This window comes from Anopheles maculipalpis, chromosome 3RL (genome assembly GCF_943734695.1).
Source record: "Anopheles maculipalpis chromosome 3RL, idAnoMacuDA_375_x, whole genome shotgun sequence".
NCBI classification, from domain to species: Eukaryota; Metazoa; Arthropoda; class Insecta; order Diptera; family Culicidae; genus Anopheles; species Anopheles maculipalpis.
In genome coordinates, this window is record NC_064872.1 from 46,495,854 (window position 1) to 46,520,375 (window position 24,522).

Below are 24,522 nucleotides of genomic sequence, written 5' to 3' on the forward strand. Positions count from 1 at the left end.
AAGAAGAAGAAGACCCTGTGTACTCTGCACAGTAGACAATATCCCGATGATACTTTGAAATGTCCTTTTTAAAGAAAGTTTTGCCGAAATGAAATCTGCACAGCAATATAAGTTAATATAAGTTTCTTTAGGTCTGACACAAGCGACTACGTGCGAACAGTTCGATAAGGACGATTTTAACATCCACCGTTCATTGCATATGATTTTAGTTAATTTGTTAAAACAGCTTAACAAATAATACCTGTATACTATGAAACAATGTTCCTACAAATCTAATGATTCGACAGCTTTGGTAGCGTCACAACGGTGACTTTCACGATATATAGGCACCGGCCCTATTGCTTTGTGTATTGTTAAACATTTAAGCTATTTGAAATAGTGGCATGCAACGTATCATACAAGTAAAGCATAACATAAGCATGTGTACCGAAATTTTTTGAGACAAATCTACGAAAAAAGAGACACTATATGTATCATGTGTTTCTCCGCGATTCATCCTGCATTTAGGCCGGGAAAATTAGAAATGTTTGTGTAGTAATAGTGCTGTGTTGAATGCGATGAACAAAAGGGGGAGTATGTCGTGAAGAGACAAATGCATACCGCTCAAATGTGTTTTTGAAACAATGTGGAACGAATCACTTCAAACAGAGACAAGTTAAATAATATATGGGCCAGTATGGGCGAAAGAGTGCGTCGATTGATGAGAATGGACCCACCACGAGTAAAGTAGTTAGCATTGTGAGAAATCCTTATGTGATGTGAGCTCTCCTTATAAGATTCTGCGCACTGATACTTTCAGGCGAGAATACTGTTACCAACACACTTTTACTAGCATTCTCAATTCCCATACAGTGAGAAGCTAAACAAAAGTAATGAAAATAGAAAGTGTAAAATTAGAGACTTATCAACAACCTGGTGTAGAGATTTAAAGTGTGTTACTACTGCAAGCTAGTATAACACAAAAAGTTAAAGAAGTTAACAACAAATCAATAAAAACAAGACATGCATTACATAGTGAGCGTAGCTTTCGATACGATTGCTGGTGTTGATGAATGCTGTACTAGCATTGTAGATATTTAATGTTTTATTGAACTTTGTCACAATGCCATAGACGTGGTGTACTGCATACACTGGAAGGACATTAGCTTCGAAGGAGCGAATTATGTGAATGAAGCTGGTACAAAGGTACTAAGGACGCTCATCAAGTTGATTTAACTAAGTTCGAAGCTAACTTGTCTGCAGCGAGCATTGCAAAAGACGGATGCAGCAAACTGTAGCATAGCATTGCCAGCGTTATTCATCACGTAAAATAGGGTTTCTTAAGATGCATGCAACCGACCTATGGAACGGGCAGTGATATATGCTGTTGCGGTATTTTATACCGGCCAGGTACCATGAAATGCGTTTGTTGTTTGCAGTGGCAATGCTTTGTGAATACTAGCAAAAGTGTTGTGTTGTGCGAGATAGGGTGAAAAGATGGATGCAAAACTGAGACAAATCTTGATAGAGAAAATGATGCCAACAGTTCCTCGCAATCAGAAAAATAAACATTGATGGAGCGAACGCACCACCTAGTTTCCGTGCTGCTTGTGCTGAAATAATGGTAGTAACAGTTAGCAAGTATAGCTTTAGATAAGATGGATCCGCCTCCGCCAGACTCAGCAGAACATCAACCGTCAAAAAGCCTTTCGACAGGCTTTCCAATCGGTAAGCCACTAGCAATTGCCTTTAACTATGGTGTGGAATCGTGATGTGGTGGAAGTACACGTGAAAATATTCTGAAAACTCTACCAACTAAAATCATGTGCCCTACACTACACTGCGTGTGTATCGTGCAATTGTACCTAGCGAAAATGAAAATATGACACCTTGATATGTGGATGAGTGTTTCTTGAATTGGTCATTTCTTTTTCTTGTTCCTTTACACTTACTAGGAGATCTTCTGGTTAATATTTCGAGCTCAAACCAAGGACGAAATAAGAACAAGCTTAAAGATGTGCTTTCATCGGGAAACAAATTGATCGGTGCATTTCACACATCCGACGCATCATACTCATTAGCATCTCGGATATCTTCAGAAGGTGGCGAGCAACAACAACAGCCTGAGCAGCATAATCAATTTCTTGGCATATTAAACAAGTCATTTTCACGCAACAAATCGCCGGGAACAAAAAAGTGGACCGAAGGTGAAGACACTAGCTCCGCTGACAAACGTGTGCCAAATCATTCAGGAGGTGGTGGTGAACAGGCTGGTGGAAAAGTGAGAGTGCTTCGCCCTCATAAGAAAAGTTCATCGCGTTCGTTTTTCCTCAAGCGGCAGCATTCTTTATCCGATGTATGGCAAACCACTCTGAGGTCCACAACGGCAATGACTCAAGCAGCGGCAAAAATGGATGACACCGAATTAGTAGGAGGTACTGTTCGTGGCGATGTTAGTATCGGAGGTGGCATGGCCGGAACAGCAATTGGAACAGGGTTGACCGATGGACAGATGAGCAATGCTGGCATTGGAGCTGGCTCGGAACCGATGGGAGCAACAGGTGGTGGAGCAATCAATATAGGCGGCACAACGATACCGATTGCCCCGAAGAAACCTACTAGGCGTGCAGGAGTAAAGCCGCAACCTGATCGACCCATGCGAGCCTTGTTCTGTCTGACTCGTACTAACCCTTTACGAAAGCTATGTATCGCAATAGTAGAATGGAAGTGAGTATTGTGAAGCATCAGGAAGTGGTGTCGGTTTGCCTAATGCGTCTAATGTACGATTGATGTCTGTTGTTTTTAGGCCCTTTGAATACTTGATCCTGCTGACCATCTTTGCCAACTGTGTTGCCTTAGCTGTATACACCCCTTTTCCAAACAGTGATTCCAATAGCACAAATGCAGCGCTGGAAAAGATCGAGTATATATTTTTAGTAATTTTTACAGCGGAGTGTATAATGAAGTTGATCGCTTACGGGTTCATACTGCATCCAGGATCGTACCTACGTAATGGATGGAATATACTTGATTTTACCATTGTTGTTATAGGGTAGGTATGGGTTGGTACATAGCCAAGTCCCAGCAAATTTTGGCCAACGGAACTTGAGTAAACTAAAAACTGTTTTCCAGAATGATATCCACTGCACTTTCCAACCTAATGAAGGAGGGTTTCGATGTGAAAGCTCTTCGTGCGTTTCGTGTTCTTCGACCATTACGTTTAGTATCCGGAGTACCTAGTTTGCAAGTTGTCCTGAATTCCATCTTACGTGCCATGGTGCCTTTGCTACACATAGCCCTATTGGTGTTGTTTGTGATAATCATCTATGCTATCATTGGACTCGAGCTTTTCTCCGGAAAACTACACAAATCCTGCTTCCACAATGAGACCGGTACGTAATAGCAACGGCCTGTGCATGATATGAATATCTAGCCACAGAAGTCAGAAATTCTTTATCGATTGGTTCATTCGCAGGAGAGATAATGGATGACCCGCATCCGTGTGGAGAGGATGGCTTTCATTGTGACACCATATCGCCGGAAATGGTATGCCGATATTACTGGGAAGGTCCTAACTTCGGAATTACCAACTTTGACAACTTCGGACTATCGATGTTGACAGTTTTTCAATGCGTTACACTGGAAGGATGGACCGATATGCTGTACTACGTAAATATGACCTGCTCGCGTGCCCGTACATATGTATACCGAATGATTGTTTTCTTCCTTTTCCGGTTGCCAGATTGAAGATGCGATGGGTAGCAGCTGGCAATGGGTGTACTTCATTTCGATGGTCATTCTTGGGGCGTTTTTCGTGATGAACCTTATTCTTGGTGTGCTTAGTGGTGAGTTCTCCAAAGAACGTACGAAAGCAAAAAATCGTGGAGATTTCCAAAAGCTGCGCGAAAAGCAACAGATCGAGGAAGATCTTCGCGGCTATCTAGACTGGATCACGCAAGCCGAGGACATCGATCCGGACAATGATGCAAGCGGAATGCCGGAGGGAAAGATGAAAAACACAATCGAGCTGGACTCTTCTGACAATGTTGGTGAGGATGGAGAAGTTCAGCATGAGTCCTGGTTTGCGAGAAAACGAAAATCGATCGACCGTGTTAATCGACGACTACGACGAGCGTGTCGTAAAGCAGTGAAATCGCAAGCATTCTATTGGCTTATTATCATATTGGTGTTCTTAAACACTGGCGTATTAGCTACGGAACACTACAGACAACCACCGTGGTTGGACGATTTTCAGGGTAAGCTTTTTTGTTGTGATTTTCACATTGAAAACCTGTTGCATACCACACTGTTACTGAATTGAGTGAATTGTATTGTATTGTATTAATCTATTTATTTCGTCTTAATCATCATCGTAGAATACACAAACATGTTTTTCGTGGCACTGTTTACCATGGAAATGCTTCTGAAAATGTACAGCTTAGGTTTCCAGGGATACTTTGTGTCTTTATTCAATCGCTTCGACTGTTTTGTCGTGATTGGTAGCATAGGCGAGATGATATTAACAAGCACTCAAATCATGCCTCCTCTCGGGGTATCCGTCCTGCGATGCGTCCGATTGTTACGTGTGTTCAAAGTGACTAAGTGAGTGTCAGTTTTAGTTGAATTTCCCACGAAAGTAAGGTGGATTCGTTTGGATTGATACTGATACCATGTTTGTTTTGTTGCTTCACTATTTTTCTCAGGTACTGGCAATCTCTATCGAATTTAGTAGCATCGTTATTGAATTCTATTCAATCCATTGCCTCGCTGCTGCTTCTGCTGTTTTTGTTTATCGTTATATTTGCACTGCTTGGCATGCAAGTGTTTGGTGGAAAGTTTAACTTTAACAGTTCCGTTGATAAACCCCGCTCAAACTTTGACAGCTTTGTTCAAAGCTTGCTGACGGTATTTCAGGTGAGTGATTTGGAGTAGTTTGCACGTATATGCCTACAGATTCCTGTACTGTCTTTTCCTCATTTTCTCAGATACTGACCGGCGAAGATTGGAATACAGTTATGTATGATGGAATTCAAGCGTATGGAGGGGTAGCCTCTCTTGGTATAATTGCTAGCATTTACTTCATTATTCTGTTCATTTGCGGCAACTGTATCCTTTTAAAACAGCTAATTACATTTTGCAGTATATAACAATTCGAATTATTTTGCTACACCACCGATGCACCAACATGCACCGTTTTCCTTGACCAATATCGATCGAAAGATATTCTGTTGAACGTTTTCTTAGCCATTGCGGTGGACAATTTAGCAGACGCGGATTCGCTTACAACAGTTGAAAAGGAAGAAGGAGAAAATGCCGAGGGCGAGGAGGAGAAATTATCTCATGAGCCAACGCCAACAGAGCACGGGGATGATGGGTTTATGGATCACGATAAAGACAATCTAGATTCTGACAATGACCCAATGAACATGTGAGTTACTTTGGTATTTAAATTAGGTTTATGTTTCAAGCTGTATGATGAATTGTACATTTTACTGATATTATGCTTATGCCCGTAAAGTTCTGATGAGTATGATGGCCATGATTCGGATTCCAAGACGCCGGTTGCCGAAGACGACGAAGGATATGAAGAACAAGACACTCCAGGTAGGTAATGTTAAGAAAAGGTAGATTATTTTTGTTAATTCTTCTGTGCCTCTACAACCTCTAGAGAGACACTTAGAAGACACATAGAAGAGTGTGTTTGTGTGAGTAAACTATCGAAAAGCTTACTAACATGAAACACATTTGAATTTTTTACAGGTGAGACATTTGATGAGCCTCCCATTGCTTCTGCTCGACCCCGTCGCTTATCGGAGCTCAGTGTGAAGAAATCGAAAAAGCCCATTCCAAAATCAAACGCTCTGCTTATATTCTCTCCTACAAACAGGTAATTTTTAACAGGCACTCAGCAAATGTACCGGTTTCGGCGAAAATGGGAACTAACTACGGTATTAAACAGAGTTCCCATTTTCAGTTCTAGTAAGCTCGTTCATTTTGCTGAGTGCTCCAAGTTTATGAACCTAACATGTTTCTTTGTTTCTGTTTACCTTTGTTACAACATTTTACAATACAGATTCACAGGATGGTGGGCTAAGAGTGGCTAGACCACGTCGAATGTCTGAGTTGAATGTGATCAATACGATTCTACCAATACCGGAGGGTTCAGCATTTTTTATATTGTCAAAGACAAACAGGTTGAGAATAGAGGATAGCCTTGAATTAGCCATAATAGCATTGCAATTGCTTACACCTTCCTGGACCAATGTAAATGAACGACGCCAAATTTAGCTTTCCTTGAGAGCTGTGCCTGTGCTCTTTACCTTTCCTTGTAAAAGAGATGAAAAAGTATTTGCTAGATATTGTGTTAACATATGATCTTCTCTTTACTAATTGGTTTTGCAATTGGTATAGTTTGACCAAGTTTTCCAACTTAATAAGATGCTATCGATTCCCTTTAATTTTTTCTCTAACATTTTACTTGCTGGTCGCCGCTGTAAAAGAAGCCCACATTAATCATTGTTACTAATTCGTGAATGAATTGACAATTAACCTACCTTCTGCGTAATGATAACTGTATATACCTGTATCCGCCTGTATCCACAGACTAAACGAAAAATTAATATCCGTTTGTGATAACAATCAAGATAATCTTTTGATGTATCCTTTTCTCACCAGATTTCGCATATTCTGCCACTGGCTATGTAATCATAGCACATTTGGCAACATTATCCTCGTATGCATTATGTTTTCATCGGCCATGTTAGCAGCAGAAGACCCGCTTAATGCCAACAGTGAAAGGAACCAAATATTAAACTACTTCGACTACTTCTTCACGTCCGTGTTCACAATCGAGCTGCTGTTGAAGCTGGTTTCATACGGATTTTTGTTCCACGATGGTGCATTCTGTCGATCAGCATTTAACTTGCTAGATCTGTTAGTTGTATGTGTATCACTGATATCAATGTTCTTTAGGTAAGCTAGATCATAAGTGAATTGAGTGCAGCTTTTGGATAACTTGAACATGTGTGCTTCGTTTTAGTTCCGGTGCCATCTCTGTGATAAAAATATTGCGTGTACTCCGTGTTCTCCGACCATTACGTGCAATTAATCGTGCAAAAGGATTGAAGGTAAGCTGTGTAGGCCAAAGTGTTGGTTTGGGTTTACTGTGTGCGAATAAGCGAGAAACATATGCTGGAACACATCTTCTCTTCTGTGTCGCGTATCATTCTTCCACGGTGATGCAATTGCATATGAGACAAACTGCTGGTTTGGGACAGCGGTTTCGACATAAATATGCAAAATTCGTTCTTGCGATGCATGCCTTAGAATATGAAGTATTTACTCTACGATCGCGGCGTAACAATCCGGCTTTCAGTAGAGCGTTGATATGAAACCACGGTAAAATTCGAACCAACATTGATCCAATGTGTGATTTAGGCCTAACACTAATTTTACAAACTATAATATACTAAAGCCAACGAACATTACACAAGTGTAATATTTTTTTTTTGTTCCGTAACGGATGTAATAGCTCCTTACCATTGCTTCAAAAACATTTCTACGCAATTTGTTTGCCTAGATTGAGCTGAACTGTATGTTTCGTTCAGATCCATGCATTTTGTAGCCATTATTTAACTTTACGATTCTTCTATATAATTCTCAGCATGTTGTGCAATGCGTTATAGTAGCAGTAAAGACCATCGGCAATATTGTGCTGGTGACTTGCTTGCTACAGTTTATGTTCGCCGTTATCGGAGTGCAGTTGTATAAGGTAGGACGCAAAAATGCGGCCCGACATGGTTATACCTCGTTATACCTTGCGATTTGTGTTTGATTTGGAGTTTCGTTTACTTTGAGTTGTTCTTTAGTTCAGATTTATACTTGTGTTTTCCTGATATTGTGTTTTCCACTTTTACATTATTCAACGCTATTCGGTGTCCCACACAAGGGCGCAGTATTATTAATTTTCCTTTGGTGTTGTTGATGTTTTCTTCAATTATGATTTTAATCAAAGCTTTTATTTTCAGCTATAATTAGCTTCCATTTATTTTTATTCCCTTTGCGAATATCTAAACCGAACGCTTTTTTTTTTTTTTTGAGTTTTATGTCAGTTTCAGTTGTTTATTTTTACTTCGTGGCTTCGTCCCGTCTCGACCTACATACACAGCTCCGGTCGGAAACATTTTCTGTTTACAGCATTGCTTAAAGCAGAAACTGCTTTTGCAGTAACGATTTTAATGAAGGTTGCAATACAGACCCATACATGTTTTGTCGCATAATGAAAAGATAAATGCGACAAATGTAAATGCGCATACATAGAACGAGGTTCAAATGTGGAGTAAAAAGTCAAGAATACAGTAAAAGGAAAAACTCACAACATGAACTTTTACACTAAATTTGATTTGTTGCTTCATATTTGACGATTAACTTTACAGGACGATAGATTAATTTGACTACAGCTTACAATGGAAAAGCGAAACAGTTTTCTATTGTGTATATTAGGTAGCAAGTATTACTACATTGGTTTTTGAACTTTATTCAAGACTTCAAGATTATAGAGCACGGTATTATTACACAATTACACATATACGCTATGATAACTTATGCCAGTAGCTTTGAAGGATCTCCGACGTTGCTATATGCAGGGTTCGGCAAGCAATTATGGATGGAAAATCTTAAACCTATGAATTATTTACAAAAATACAACCCTATTTAACTATCATTCTTTCCCGTAAAATCAAACTTTTCTCAGTACGTAGTTAAATGTGTGATAGTTGCCATAAAAACGATCGGCAACATTATGCTAGTGACGTACCTCTTGCAGTTTATGTTTGCTGTGATTGGAGTACAATTGTTTAAGGTAATTGATAGCACATTTATTGGCTGTTACTGTTTCACATTAGCCGTCTAGTTAGGTCTATGATATTATCTACTTTTGCAACCTACACACCTATGTTATTTTCATTTTCCCTACTGTTTATGATGTTTTGTTTCTAATATCCCATAGAATCATCAAACAAGATGTTAATTTAGTTGTTCGAAGTAGAGCTTGACAATTTATTCTCTCGATTCACGTGTTTTGTTAAATAGTAGTAAAAATGTTGTCTACATATACAGTTTTAGTTTGCTCATTTATGTAAATAGATATATGTATAAACGCATAGTAATTACAAATAATTTTGGTTGTTAATGTTGTTTAACCGTTGTGGTTTGTGTCATCTTTACACTTTTTTTTCTGACACGTTATTTTTACTCTTTGGCGATCGTATAATTAGAGGAAATTATTCATGGATATTAATTAAATATTTGTGTTTAAACATCAGGAAGATTTTGAATGGATTTTACAAGCTATGTGTAGTTAGTTTTGGATTATTTTTTATGAGCCACCTACATTTGTTTACAAGTACAGAATTCGAATAATCGCTGGTTTTGTTAAATTGCTTGCTCATGCGTAAAACAACGTGTACACAAATATTTTGCATGCCGAAATGCATGTCGATGAAATGGAAATCGATAAAAAAGCTATGAAAATACGCTATTGGCGGTTTTTAGAACACAAGTTACGGGATTTAATTTTGCACAGATTTTTGGAAGATACAGTCAATTTAAATGTGTTTGAAGCAGATATGTCAAGTTGCAGCATTTAGTACCTAATATGTGTGGTTTTTCGAATATCTTACAAATCGGTTTTTTTGTCTCAAGTGGATACGATTTGGGTGTGTTTAAAATTTTTGATAAGAAAAAGAAATTTAAAGACATCAACAGTATTTATTGGAATAATTTTAAAAAAATTCTTACGCATACCTTGTTGTATTTTCTTGGTTACCAAAATTTCTAAATTTTGTTTGCGTGGTACAATTACACTAATACTAAAGGAAACAAGCCATTCATAAATGTAACCTACGATTTATTTCGTGTGCAACAACACGACGTGGATAGTAGCATAACACTGATGTTTTTGGTATATCATCAATAGCACATGTGTAACGTAACGCAAGAAAAGAGAAGCAAGGAAATCATTGGTCATCTCAATCATGAACATCCTATATAGCCCCTAAAATTTTGATTAAAAATCTTCCACCTTCGCTATCTTCACCACTGATATGGATGAATTTCTGTAAGTACATATATGAGGACAGCTGATCAAACAATCAGTCAATCACTTTGACGCATTACTCTTTATAATACAGCTCTGATTCATAAACTAAGGCGCTATTTTGTTTAAAAGAAATCATAATGATTTTGGTAAAGTTTTCACGTTACATTTTCTAATCAGAAGTAGGGTGCTCGCTAGCCCTGTTGCCGTATGCCATTTAGGTTGTCACGTACAGCAAAGCAAGGAATGAATAGTGATGTGCACTACCAATTCTAGACATGATGTTGATTTGCATGTAAAGCGTTTGATTAGTGTGCAAGCTGTTTATTAGTTTACTTTGCTTTCTAGTTGATTGTTCCTGTTTAATAGCACTAATTGTGTATTTCTGTATGGGCTTGGATTGTTTTAGAATGTTTTGTGTTATATGTGTGTTTGTATTTCATGTCGATAGTTTACCCTAAGCGTAGTCTAGCTTGCACTTATATCACACCTAATCTTTATTTGTTACTGTGAATGTTAAGCTTGTTGAGATTTTACATGTATGAACGGTTCATGTATGTTGTGCTTTTGTTATACGCTATATATTTTAAACTGCAAAACTGGAAGTAGACACAGTGAATATTGTAGCTGAAAAAACCTTTAACTGGTGTGAATTAAAATAGTCAAGTTTAGTTGTATGAAATTATACCAAAATTATGAAAACTAACATTTGTTTTGTTTAATTTAGGGCAAATTCTTCTCATGCTCTGATGGCTCGAAAATGCAAGAATCAGAATGCCAGTGAGTATTCAGGAAATTGGAGATGTGCAGCTGAGTGTGAGTTTTATTAAGATGCAAAACGTTTCTTTTTTAGTGGCACTTATCTGGTATACGAGGATGGTAACGTAGATAAGCCTGTTTCAAAAGAGAGATATTGGTCTAGAAATCGTTTTCACTTTGACGACGTTTCAAAAGCCATGCTTACTCTCTTCACCGTATCTACATTTGAAGGATGGCCTGGGTAAGTTGTTGAATGAGTTTTTTTTTATTAATATCTTTTTGTTTTATTAAATTCAAATTGTCTGCCTCTCCGGGCTACACAATGTATATGCTTAAACTAGGGTAGGAAGGGAAATTATGATAAGGAGTCATTAGAGGTAAAGGTTTTTTTATGAAGTAAAGGTAGTGGACTCTAGAGGACGAGTTCGGAAGTGGGAAATAGGAAAGTTGAAGTCGAACAGCTCGTGATCTCTGTTGAAAGAAATGCAACCTCTTAACCAAGGATCATTCTGGTCAAAAACCGAACGGCGGGAAGGGATAAATATGGGTGGTCTACCACGAAGTCAGGGACGAGAAGAGGACATACAGGGGTATAGAAGATAGAAGTGAAGGAACGTCGAGTTCAGAGGAAAGGATACATGCGATGAAGTAGGACTGCCCGTGCGAATGTCGGGATCTAATATCTATTAAACCCAACATACGGCAGCGGAGAGAATATGAGGGCACAGGAATGATGTAACCGTGTAGAAATCTGCGGACAGCGAGGCGCGTAAACTTCCTCTGAACCCTCTCTATCCTCAACATAGCGGTTGCTCCGGTTGGGATCCACAATATGCTTGCATAACGGAGAACGGAGCGAACCCACTCAGATATGTGGCATAATTGACAAGGAAGGTTTATAATTTAGTAGTATCTGGGATGACCTATGATGATGCATTCTTATGCAACTAACAATAATGCATGTAATTTTTATTAAATTACCATATTCCAATACTGGAGTCGGTCCGTTGGCTTTGAGCCTTGACTAACAAACATTATGAGTTGAGGTAGAATGCTTCCGGTTGTGGGGTAGCAGGTCTCGAACGTGTAGTGTGTATTTTAAGATCCTTTTGTTAAATTCAGATGCGTTTAATTTAACCATTTTTCGGAAATTTTACATCATTTTACCTTTTTCATACAGGTTGCTGTATGTGTCGATTGATTCCCATGAAGAAGATTCCGGACCAATACACAATTTCCGCCCAATCGTTGCGGCATATTACATCATATACATCATCATAATAGCATTCTTCATGGTAAACATCTTCGTCGGTTTCGTTATCGTCACATTCCAAAATGAAGGCGAGCAGGAGTATAAAAACTGCGATCTGGATAAGAATCAACGCAATTGTATAGAGTTTGCGTTGAAGGCAAAACCGATACGACGGTACATACCGAAACACAGGATACAATACAAAGTGTGGTGGTTTGTTACATCGCAACCATTTGAGTATATGATATTTATACTGATCATGATCAACACGATAACCCTTTCGATGAAATTTTATCGCCAACCCGAAATTTACACAGAAGTACTCGATTTGTTAAATCTAATCTTCACGGCGGTATTTGCGCTGGAGTTCGTTTTTAAATTAGCGGCGTTTAGGTTTAAGGTAAATAGTATTGCATTGCAAAAGTTTCAAGCGCGATCGTTCCCCTTTGTGAGCCGGTACATTAATTTTTGTTCTCCTTACAGAACTATTTTGGAGATGCATGGAACGTATTCGATTTTATAATTGTACTCGGCAGTTTCATCGACATCGTATACTCAGAAGTTAACATTAGTAAAGGAATGAAGGTGGGTAGAGTTAATGATAAATTGAGTTTGAATGAAACTCTTGCAATAACAGATTTTTGACTTCCGAACGTTCTTCACGCACTTTAGGGTGGATCTAGTATTATTTCAATTAACTTCTTCCGACTATTTCGAGTAATGCGGTTGGTAAAACTGCTGGCCAGGGGTGAAGGAATCCGTACACTGCTATGGACATTTATCAAATCCTTTCAAGCACTGCCGTACGTTGCATTACTGATTGTGATGTTGTTCTTCATCTACGCTGTAATTGGCATGCAGGTAAGCTACACTTTCATAACAGAAACAACCTTTGCATTGTTAATAGTTCCAAAATCTTCAAAACACGTCGCACCGAATCTAAATTTGATCTTCTCAATTCCATTCTAGGTGTTTGGAAAGATTGCTATGGACGATGACACATCGATACATCGAAACAATAACTTTCAAACGTTTCCACAAGCTGTTTTGGTACTTTTTCGATCAGCCACCGGTGAGGCTTGGCAAGACATTATGCTCGATTGCTCTGCTCGTCCCGGAGAGGTGAACTGCGATGCGAAATCGGATGACGCAGGCTCACCGGACGGATGCGGCTCAAACATTGCCTTCCCATACTTCATCTCATTCTACGTGCTCTGTTCGTTCCTCATCATAAACCTGTTTGTGGCTGTCATTATGGATAACTTCGACTATCTTACGCGCGATTGGTCCATCCTGGGACCACACCATCTGGACGAGTTTGTGCGACTGTGGAGCGAATATGATCCCGATGCGAAGGGCCGCATCAAGCATCTCGACGTGGTAACATTGTTGCGCAAAATATCGCCACCGCTCGGGTTCGGTAAGCTTTGTCCCCACCGAGTCGCCTGTAAGCGGTTGGTATCGATGAACATGCCACTAAACAGTGATGGTACGGTGCTGTTCAATGCGACACTGTTTGCGGTGGTGCGCACCTCGCTGAAAATTAAAACCGAGGGCAACATCGACGATGCTAATGCAGAATTACGAAACACAATCAAACAGATATGGAAACGAACGAACCCTAAACTGTTGGACCAGGTCGTTCCACCGCCAGGAGTGGACGATGAGGTTACCGTAGGTAAATTTTATGCAACATTTTTGATACAGGATTACTTCAGACGGTTCAAAAAACGAAAAGAAAACGATAATAAGCTCAACAGCGATCAGAATAAACGGCGCACCATGACTCTGCAGGCTGGGTTGAGAACATTGCACGAAGCAGGTCCAGAACTGAAGCGAGCTATCTCGGGAAACCTAGAGGAAATTGGTGATGACAATCCGGAGCCATCGCATCGGGTATGGGACGACGGCTAGCAAGCTAGAAAATAGAGATATTGTTGATAAATGTTTACTTTACCCATTCTCAAATCCTCGCCTTTCCAGCGTAATCATACCCTCTTTGGTAATGTTTGGTCGTCCATTAGACGTCCGGGTCCGTTTGGAACGAAGCAAAAATGGAGCTCAAACAATAACAAAATGTCTGCCACATCCATGGCTGCTTCTGCTGCTATGCATACCGTTTTATCAGGACCTAACGATGGGTCAAGCCAAACAGATATGAAGCCAAAACTGAACTGTGTCAACAGTTCCAACACGTACAATCATGTAGCCGAAAGCATCCTTCATGCCGTGCACGATGATCCCCTGGGACGAAGCTTCGGCAATGGAGTTGGAACGGGAAACGCAGGAAATCCGGGCGACATTCCGCTGCGTCCGCTCGTCTTTGACGATTCGTCGAATTTAAAAAGGGTGACTGCCAAGTAAGCTTCCTAGATTGCTGCTAGTGATTTTATGAACTATAACTGATTTCTTTGTTTTTTATTCAATCACTGTGCTCCCACGCCTACGAAGTGCTACTAGTATTAACATCGGCTCGCACAACAAATCGAACATGAAAACAATTGGTAAGTATATTACTCGATAATTAGTTTTAAAACATGTTTTTTGCACCTGCACAAGTAATTGAACACAAGGGGAACACAAATGTAGCGACGTGGCGTTTCTGTCGTAAATTTTTAACACATGATAGTGAAATTCATCTTAGGAACAAGCCAAAACAGTCAACTCTCTCATTATCTCCATATTAGATTGTTTTAGTCTCTGGTCAAAAAACGTGTTATTGCATTTGTATGATATGCACCTATAGCCTGTGGTGCATCTACTTATTCCAGATAATATAAGATATCGTACAGGATGTGTGTACAACAAATCTTGTATTTGGGGTTAGATTTTACTAAAATGTATCCATTTTTAGATAGCGTACTTAGACGTCGGTTCCGACCCAAGGAACACAAGATGCTTGTTATGAAAAATGTACCCTCTTCTAAAGATTTTCATTATGCTAAAAACTTGCTAACCAAAGTATTAGCTATGAGAGGGTTGACTGTAGTATACAGCATATGATGCAATTATTGTCGTTTGCAGACATTTTTTTCCCTTGGCTTCAATTGTCTAGAATGACATTTTTTCTTGTTTGATACAAATATCATTGATGCACAGATTCAGCACATGGTAACACCATCCACAATGAAGGCGTGGACAGATAACAGCATCGCCTGTTCCTTGAGAGCCCAACTATGCAAAGCAACAGAATATTAACAATGTGGCTTTCTATGGGTGCGTAAATATGGATTGGTATGGGCGAGCAAATGAAACATATGTTTTTCTGTGTGTTGGATTATTGTTTTAAAAAAATATTTCAACGAAACCCTTAATGTTGTATGATATTAGTGAAAGGTGTCACATGATTTGTGGAACAAGTAATGGTAAATTAATTATTATCTTTTATTTTACACAACATTTTAATTTTATTAGCTATCTGGTTTAATGTAGTTGCGATGGTCATTATGTTTGTACGTGTTTTTATTTATTTGGGTTTTATTCGACAAAGATTCTCTTTTTTGTTTAACCGATGTGCTTGACCAACTTGATATTCCTTGTTTTCAGTTTCCCTGTATCTTGTTGAATGGTTAAGTTGCGGTTGATGTAATTTCTTGTTATGCTTTTTAGAGGAAATTTATTCGTGTACTTTATTTACTAGTCACGTGGCCCCACACAACATGGTGTACTCAACAGTGTCATGCAAGAATGCTTAGAGATAAAAAAAACTGTGTATGTTTTATTTCCTTTTCAAATAGCATCTTTTGCCAATGGTTAAGCATTCCGCCGATGGTTGAAGAATGCTTGTTTTGTTTGGAACAAGGTGTCCAACTTTATGCCCTGTTCAATGGCACTCTGATCTTGTGCGTTGATGCAAAGGTAATATGTTTTGTATTTTAATTGCTTTCAGATAACCAAGTTGCTAATTATGAAGAAGACCGTCTTATCCATTCAACGCCAAGCAGTCCACAAGAAACCCATAAGATGACTGGCGAAGTTATAGGATCGGCCGAAAGCCTCGTGGGCAGAGTAAGTGCACATGGAGTAAAATAGCAGTGTAGTAGTGATGTGAAATTGATGTTTAAGCGACGGGTCGTAAATTTTCTTCATTCTCTCAACAATGTTGTTTCGCAATGGACTATTTTTTGCAGGTGCTGGCCCAACAGGGACTGGGCAAATATTGTGATCTCGATTTAGTGCATTGTGCTCAAATGGAAATGCAAGAGGCGCTAGACATGACCCAGGAGGAGATGGATTTAGCGGCTCACGAGCTGATGTTAGAGGAACGTTTTAACAGAAAGAATGGCGCACCTGCAAAAGGCCAAACCAAGCGTGGAACCAATACTAGGAACAATAAGAATCATCAACCACTATTATAGCACCAAAATAGCATAATAAGCCAGTTCTTCGTCGTCAGCGAACATCTTTTATATGAAAATAATAACTCTCATTTCCTCATTAAATGCTAGCTCTAAAATTTGGTTAACTGTTTATGTTTGCAATCAATTTTGCTTACTTGTAGTAATCCTTTCCCCCAAATTGCCTGCGATTTATTCATACATCCTTCAGCAGCACAACGCGCACATTGCGCAGGTTGAATGTGTCAATCATTTGCTCGATTATCCAAAATCGTGAAACTATAACTTTTGTGTCATCAAAACGAAAATAAAAACAATGTATCCAGATCAAATAATATGAGACAGATCGTAATGACATCACACGGGAAAGAAAATGTGAATAAAAGAAAATAAATGGAGGCAAACGTTCACTACACCATATAATAGACACATAAATCTGATATTCAACCATTTGCAACTTAGCACGATCTATGTCGGAAATGAGATTTGAGAGTAATACAAGCATTGTTAAGAAGGAAAAATTGCAATACAAAAAAGGGCATCAAACATTATATAACGGACTGTTTTTGTTGTTGTATTGTTGAGAAATTTTTGGCAAAACATTTTCACGCAAAACACTACATAAGTTTCGTACTCATAAATCATACTTTCGAACTTTGCTGTAGTCTTAGTTTGTAAAAGTTAGTGCGAAGTAAGTATCAGTCTCGATCTATATCTGTTAACTGTTCTTATCACACCCTGGCAAACTTAGTGAATTTTCCGGAGAACGGATCTGGGGGGTTTCGAAACCCATTAAACCTATTGTCCCTTCCACGCAATCGAGGTGGACTTAATCTTCACATTGCGGGGAAAATCGGGGCTCAGCGCATCGATTGTGATGGGAATCCCCCGAATATAGGCTCCATTGCCGAAACGTATCCGTGCCTTCGGGCGGGAATCCAGCAGCTCGCTTACCATCCGGTACTTACTGTCTCAACTAAAAGTTTGCGGCAAATGATGGTCGACAGACTTCCAGACTGCAAAATGGCTATGGAGTCACGTTCCACGGATTGGCGATAGATTTGGAAAAACGTCAATAGCTATAGACTTTCGTCAGAAAAAACACTCGGCGCTGTATTTGCTGGTGCACAACAACTCTTAGAGGCTCTCTTTAACAACTCTCCAGAGGCATGTTTAAGGTGACAGCGGCGCCGATCTTCACAAGACAAGACCGGAGTTTAGTTCTTTTCCAGACCGGTCCCCTGTAGTGAGAACTTTTCTATGTGTGTTTTCTTATAATGTGTGCTATTTCGTCCCGTAAGCCGTATTTTGTGTTTTCCTAGATCTGGTATGGTAACATTGCATGCTCCAACGCGAGATCCGGCAGAAAGTGGCACACTACAGACGACTAAGAAGGCAGCAGATCCTTCAAGGACAAGAAGCGGAGTTTTGAAGAGTCGGACGAGCCACTATTGCAGCAGATATCCCAGTCGGGGGAAACTCGCAAGTTCTACAGGATTTTGAATGCGGCACGGGGCGGTTTTACTCCCATGATCGCTATGTGCCTACCATGCCGCAGCGAGAAAGGAGAGATCCTGTCGGACGAGCGAGAGGTGATCAACTGGTGGAAGTGCTACTTCAACAGACACCTTAACGGAGCAGCTGCAGGAGGCACCGAACTAGTCGCAGGAAACAGAGGAGTGCAGAACTACGACAGCCAGCATGACGATGACGAGGTACTCCCGCCATCATTGCCATCATACAGCTGAAAGGTAATAAATCAGCTGGCAGCGATAGGCTGGTGGCCGAACTGTTCAAGATGGGTTCGGAGAGGTTTTCCGCCATCATGTATCGGCTGATTGTTAAGATTTGGGATCAAAAAGAACTATCGAACGAATGGAAACTGGGTGTCATACACCCGGTGAACAAAAAGGGCGACAAGATGGACTGTGCTAACTTCCGGGCCATCACAGTCCTGAATGCTGCCTATAAGATCCTGTCCCGAATACTCTTCTGCAGACTGGAGCTCCTTGTTACAGATTTTGTCGCTACCAAGCTGGATTTGTTGGAGGCAAATCGACCACCGACCAAATCTTCACTCTACGGCAGATCCTCCAAAAATGCCGGGTGCACCAGATCCCTACACACCACCTCTTCATTGACTTCTAGGCGGCCTACGATACCATGGGTCGAACCGAACTATGGAACATCATGCAGCAGTACGGATTCCCTGGGAAGCTGGTACGGCTGCTAAAGGCCACTATGGACGGGGTGCAGTGCAAGGTGAGAGGGTCTGAGGCAAGGAGACGGACTCTCCTGTTTGTTGTTCAACATCGCTCTGGGGGGTGTCATGCGAAGCGCGGGCTTCGACATCCGGGGCACAATTTTCACCCGATCTCTCCAATTCCTTTGGCTTCGCGGATGTCATCGACATCATCGGACGGACACCAACGGAGGTGTGCGAGGCGTACACCCGACTGAAACGTGAAGCAGCCAGAATTGGATTGATGATCAATGCGGCGAAGACAAAATAACAGGTTGGCTGATAAGTCCCCGGTCTAACAAAGAAAAACACATTTTTTTGTCAAAATTCGTTTCTATTATTCAACATAATTCCCTTCAAGAGCGATACAACGATTATAACGACCTTCCAATTTTTTGATACCATTTTGGTAGTACTCCTTCGGTTTTGCCTCAAAATAGGCCTTCATTGCAGCCAAATTTTTTCCCTGCGAGCATCCTTTTGAGGTCTGAGAACAAGAAAAAGTCGCTGGGGGCCAGATCTGGAGAATATGGTGGGTGGGGAAGCAATTCAAAGCCCAATTCATGAATTTTTGCCATCGTTCTCAATGACTTGTGGCACGGTGCGTTGTCTTGGTGGAACAACACTTTTTTCTTCTTCGTTCTTTTTGTTGAACGAAATATGACACAAAAGACACTTGCTGGTTTTCACACTGTTCTTTATTTGTTGTCCAGTTGCTACTACAATCAAATTGCTTGTATACTCGATATATATATATATACATCTGACCGTCACCAAGATGTACTAAACCTAGATGTGAAACGTCACATCAATGTAACTATACTATAGGTGTGCCAAACGTTGCTTATAATTAACAATGTTACTATACTAGAGGTGTGCCAAACGTTGCTTACAATTAACACTCCTCCTCAACTTTTGCACACTCTACAAAAGATTCAAACCCTTACAAAACTTTGAATGCTTAACCGATCCTAAGGGTTTAGTAAATATATCTGCCAACATATTTTCAGTAGGACAATACCGCAGGGTCACTACCTTTTGTTCAATCAAATCCTTCACATAGCTTTGTTTTGTTTCTATATGCTTTGATCTTCTAGTAGTTTTTCCCGATCCTGCAAAACTCATACATGATTGATTATCTTGGTGTATTGTTATCGCATTCTTTACAAACAACTAGCAAATCGTTTACGTATACAACCAAATATGTTATGAAATTCTTGTTCACACGCGTGAATAGCATGCATCTGCCTTACTTGCAACAAACCCTAGTTTTACTACATTGCAAAAAGCTTTATTCCAGCACCTGGCTGATTGTTTTAAGCCATAAATGCTCCTCCTCAAACGACAAACTTTTTCTTCTTGACCGATTGTTTCATAACCAGGAGGTTGACGCATGTATATTTCTTCCTCAATACTTCCATGAAGATATGCTGTAGCTACATCAAGATGTTTTGCAAACAATTTATCTCTTCCTGCAATCGCAAGCAACGTGCGTACCGTATTGTATCTAGTAACCGGAGCAAACGTTTCGTCGTAATCGGTGCCGTAAACTTGGCTAAAGCCCTGCGCCACAATCCGCGCTTTAAAACGAATCACTTCTCCTTTTTCGTTCTTTTTCTTTTTGAAAACCCAACGGCTTCCGATAACTTTCTTACCTGATGGCGGCTCCACCAAATCCCACGTACCGTTATTTGTATGCGACTTGATTTCGTCATCCATCGCTGTCTTCCAGGAACGCACATTTGATGAATTCATTGCTGCACGCCACGTTTTCGGTTCGTCTTCGACTTCCTTCGCCATACCAACCACGTAGTCGTCCAAATAAGCAGGCCGCTTTCCTCGATTTTGCCGAACTGATGACACTGCTTCCTCTTCGTTGTTGTCGTCTTCCACTTGTTCCGCAAAGCCAGTAGTTGTATCAAGGAACAATGAGTCTTCAGAACCAAAGGATCGTATGGAATGATCGCGATCGTTCGACTCAATACACTCGTCAGCATTTTGCTCTGCGCCAATTTCCTCGTAAACTACGACACTTGGCTTTGTACACTCACTTGTGCTGACCGACTGTTTGTTCTCTTTTTCCAAAAACTTCACATCACGGCTTATTGTGATTCGATCGTTTGCCAGATCAACAAAACGGTAACCTTTTTGTTGATCACAATATCCTACGAATTTTAACTTTCGAGCTTTGCTAGCAAACTTTTCACGTTTTATTTTTGGAATATGCACCCATGCACCACAACCGAACACACGAAGATGATCTACCCGTGGTTTTGTACCGAACCACCTTTCATACGGGGTACCGTTCACCGAACTTGAAGGCAATCTGTTCTGCAAATAATTAGCACACAATACTGCTTCTCCCCAGAATTTTGTGTCTAATTTTGCACCCAGCAACATTGCCGTCACCATCTCTTCCAGATATCGATTTTTTCTTTCTGCTACACCATTCTGTTGCGGCGTGTATGGAGTGGATGTTTGCATTAAAATGCCTTGCTTCCGATAAAAGGATCTTAATTTCTCGTTACAAAACTCACCACCTCCATCTGACTGTATTATTTTCGGTATCTTGCCAAACTGGTTACGCATTAGAATCACAAAATCGATTATCTTGTCTGGTACCTCGGTCTTTGATTTAACTAGGTAAACTGTCGTATACCGGCTAAAATCGTCAATCAGCGTAACGAAATAACGATTTCCACTTGGTGTTTCCTTCGGCATTGGACCGCATACATCACTGTGCACTAGATCTAAAATTTCTTTAGATTGACGCTCTGAAGCTTTCGGAAACTTTGCACGTGAAAGCTTGCCTTCCGCACACGTTTCGCATGTAAACTTTTCCGGACACGAACGCACTTTCGCACCTGTCACTAGATTGTTTTCAAACAGCAACTTAATCGCGGAATGTTCTCTATGCCCGAAACGCTCATGCCACAAATGCCAACAATGATCGTTATGCTGTCCCGTTCGCACTATATACGCCGACTCTTGGTTTTGCACGTAAATGTTTCCGTTCAAAAAACCTTGCATCACTATTTTGTCGTTCTTAATAATGTTGCACATATCTTTCGTGAACATAACATTATAGCCCTCGGCACACAAACGAGACACCGACAATAGGTTACTGTTCAAATTGGGAACGTACAAAATGTCTTTGACCACAATTTGGAAAGCAATTCCTTTGTCACTCATACCACGAATCACACCTTTTCCGATTCCCGCGGATTTTATTATTTTCCCATCCGCCAACGTGATAGAAACTACATCACTAGCCTGATGCTTCACTACACCTTTTATTAGATTCGGGTCACCACACATATGCCTACTCGCACCGCTATCTATGACCCAACCATTTTCGCAGTTCACCGACGAAAAATTTGCAACGGCTTTTTGTCCTGTTTTACGCTTCTTTAGCAAGAAGCAATCCTTCCGAAAATGCCCTGGTTTCCGGCAATGATAGCAGACTCAACCGTATCGTTTTGGTGAATTCGCGTGAAGGGCTTTAACTTCCGGTGACGCACTGCCGACTTCATTTTCCGTTCGACGTCTGAATTCTTCCCGCAACTTACTCATCGCAAATTCCGACGTCAGTTCGGCCTCCGGCCGATTTTCCAAAGCAACTATTAAGTTACCATATGACGGTGGGAGGCTGGACAAAATCATTGCCATGAATACACGATCTTTCAGCCCTTCGCCCACCATCTCAAGTCGCGTGTGCAATTTCACCATCTCACTTAGATGAGCAGGAAGATTGCCACCTTCACTCAGCCTTAACGTACACAATTTTCTCAACACACATAGAACCGACGGCAGACCGCTACTCTCATGCACCGAGCAAAGAGTGTCCCAAATTTCTTTGGCTGTAGTTTTATTTAATATGTAAACTACCTGGCTGTCCTCAACCGTGGAACTAATCACTGCACGCGCTTTTGCATCACCGGCTATCCATTTCGCATTCGGCATTTCCGGCTTGACCTCTGTGATGTAGCTGGCCAAATCCTGCCGAATCAATTCCATCTCCACCCGGAATTTCCAAATTTCAAAATTGTCTTCTCCCAAACGTGGGAGCACTATTTGGAAAGCCATTGTTTTCTTAAGCCACTTGGACTGGGCCCATAACCTGTTGAACGAAATATGACACAAAAGACACTTGCTGGTTTTCACACTGTTCTTTATTTGTTGTCCAGTTGCTACTACAATCAAATTGCTTGTATACTCGATATATATATATATATACATCTGACCGTCACCAAGATGTACTAAACCTAGATGTGAAACGTCACATCAATGTAACTATACTATAGGTGTGCCAAACGTTGCTTATAATTAACAATGTTACTATACTAGAGGTGTGCCAAACGTTGCTTACAATTAACACTTTTTTCGTTCGTCAAGCAACCAAAAGATGCTTGACAAAAGACGCTCTGTCTCACAAACTAATTGACATACAGACGTCAAATTTTGACACGATTCATTTGAAGGTTGGTGCTATATTAAAATAATATGCATTTAATACTAGCGGCGCCATCTATGTGTCAGACCGGGGACTTATCGGCCAACCTGTTACCTGCATGCCGGAGGCTCTGACCGTAATAGAGCTCGACTCGGAAGCAGAGTATCAGTTGACGGCGACGATCTCGAGGAGATAGAGGAGTTCTGCTACCTTGGAACGATCGTAACTTCGGACAACAACGTAAGCAGCGAAATCCGAAGGCGCATTGTTCAGGGGAATCGTGCTTACTACGGACTCCGAAAAACTCCTGCGATTCAGAAGACTCCAACAACACACAAAATGCACCATTTATCGCACCTTGATACGTCCGGTAGTCCTCTACAGGTACAAGTCCAAGGACTATGCTGACGGAGGACGCCAATGCGCTCGCCATTTTCGAACGGCGGATGCTAGGGACTAACTTCGTAACCGAACGTATCGTGTGAAATTTCGGAATCACACCTCTCGACCTTTCATAAGCACCTCAGGAGTTCCTCAGGGCAGCAATCTGGGACCACTGCTGTTTATTTTATACAATAACGACGTATGCTCTTTTCTACCTGACAACTGCTATTTGCTATACGCTGACGATGTCAAACTGTTTATGCCCGTAAAATCTACCAAAGATTGAACTAAACTACAGCAAGCAGTCTCGGTGTTCAACAACTGGTGCGTCCTCAACTGTTTGTCTCTACGTACCGAAAAGTGTTTCGTTTTGTCCTTTACGCGTGCGAAATCAATGGTTAATTATGATTATGAACTGCACAAATGCGCGACCTAGGTGTTTTACTTGACCAACAATTGTCCCTCGGACTTCATTGCGACAACGTTATCAACCGCGCCAATAGAACTCTAGAATTAATATTCAAACTGACTCGTGACTTTGACGACTCCCGGTGTTTAAAAGCTCTTTATTGCTCGCTGGTTAGATCGCTCGTCGAATATTGCTCACCTGTGTGCTGTCCACACACTAACGAATGGATAAACGGATTTGAGGCTGTACAAAGAAAGTTCACACGTTTCGCGATTCGTAAGTTAGGATGGGCCGATAATTCTTCCCTCCCATCCATACACTGAGCGTTGTCAACTGTTAGGCCTCGAGTTTCTGGAAAATCGGCGATAATTGCATCAAGCCACATTCATAGCAGGACTTTTTTTAGGGACTATCGACGATCTCTACTAATTAGAAGAACTTAGATTTAATGTCCCCAGACTATCCGCCAGACATCACCTAATGTTACTTGTTACGCGCTCGCGCACGGAGTATTGATATAATGCTCCCCCAAAATCCATGATACACTGGTTCAACACGCATACGCTCATGTTTGACTTCAATATGCCTCTTTCCACGTTTAAAAATCTGTT

General features: G+C 40.6%; 1 protein-coding gene across 7 annotated transcripts; it reads left to right on the top strand.

Moving 5' to 3' along the window:
* The first annotated feature begins 1,599 nt into the window (after positions 1 to 1,599).
* LOC126563756 (muscle calcium channel subunit alpha-1) lies at positions 1,600 to 16,569 on the top strand. 7 transcript variants are annotated; one of them, XR_007607077.1, is made up of 26 exons: positions 1,600 to 1,707; positions 1,935 to 2,706; positions 2,786 to 3,031; positions 3,112 to 3,371; positions 3,455 to 3,648; positions 3,722 to 4,235; positions 4,356 to 4,581; positions 4,683 to 4,893; positions 4,965 to 5,085; positions 5,200 to 5,407; positions 5,498 to 5,583; positions 5,740 to 5,866; positions 6,655 to 6,951; positions 7,019 to 7,106; positions 7,643 to 7,750; positions 8,732 to 8,839; positions 10,803 to 10,855; positions 10,929 to 11,075; positions 12,015 to 12,486; positions 12,570 to 12,671; positions 12,759 to 12,947; positions 13,056 to 13,982; positions 14,070 to 14,446; positions 14,538 to 14,590; positions 15,186 to 15,302; positions 15,976 to 16,096. XR_007607077.1 is itself a non-coding variant. In XM_050220458.1 (26 exons), exons 1-26 carry the CDS (start codon positions 1,638 to 1,640, stop codon positions 16,442 to 16,444), a joined length of 6,303 nt encoding a protein of 2,100 aa, XP_050076415.1. In that variant the 5' UTR covers positions 1,600 to 1,637; the 3' UTR covers positions 16,445 to 16,569. The 7 variants fall into 7 exon arrangements, 6 of the variants coding, with proteins under 6 accessions (XP_050076415.1, XP_050076416.1, XP_050076417.1 ...); XM_050220458.1 differs by lacking the exon at positions 15,186 to 15,302 and adding an exon at positions 16,217 to 16,569 and having other exon boundaries at positions 15,976 to 16,094; XM_050220459.1 differs by lacking the exons at positions 1,600 to 1,707; positions 5,740 to 5,866; positions 15,186 to 15,302 and adding exons at positions 6,053 to 6,173; positions 16,217 to 16,569 and having other exon boundaries at positions 2,253 to 2,706; positions 15,976 to 16,094.
* Positions 16,570 to 24,522: the final 7,953 nt, after the last annotated feature.

Coding starts and splice junctions, on each gene's coding strand:
- LOC126563756 (XM_050220458.1), top strand. CDS start 1,638: ATGGATCCGCCTCCGCCAGACTCAGCAGAACATCAACCGTCAAAAAGC. Junction 10,856..10,928: donor ATGCAAGAATCAGAATGCCA/GTGAGTATTCAG, acceptor TTTCTTTTTTAG/TGGCACTTATCTGGTATACG. Junction 14,591..15,975: donor ATCGAACATGAAAACAATTG/GTAAGTATATTA, acceptor AATTGCTTTCAG/ATAACCAAGTTGCTAATTAT.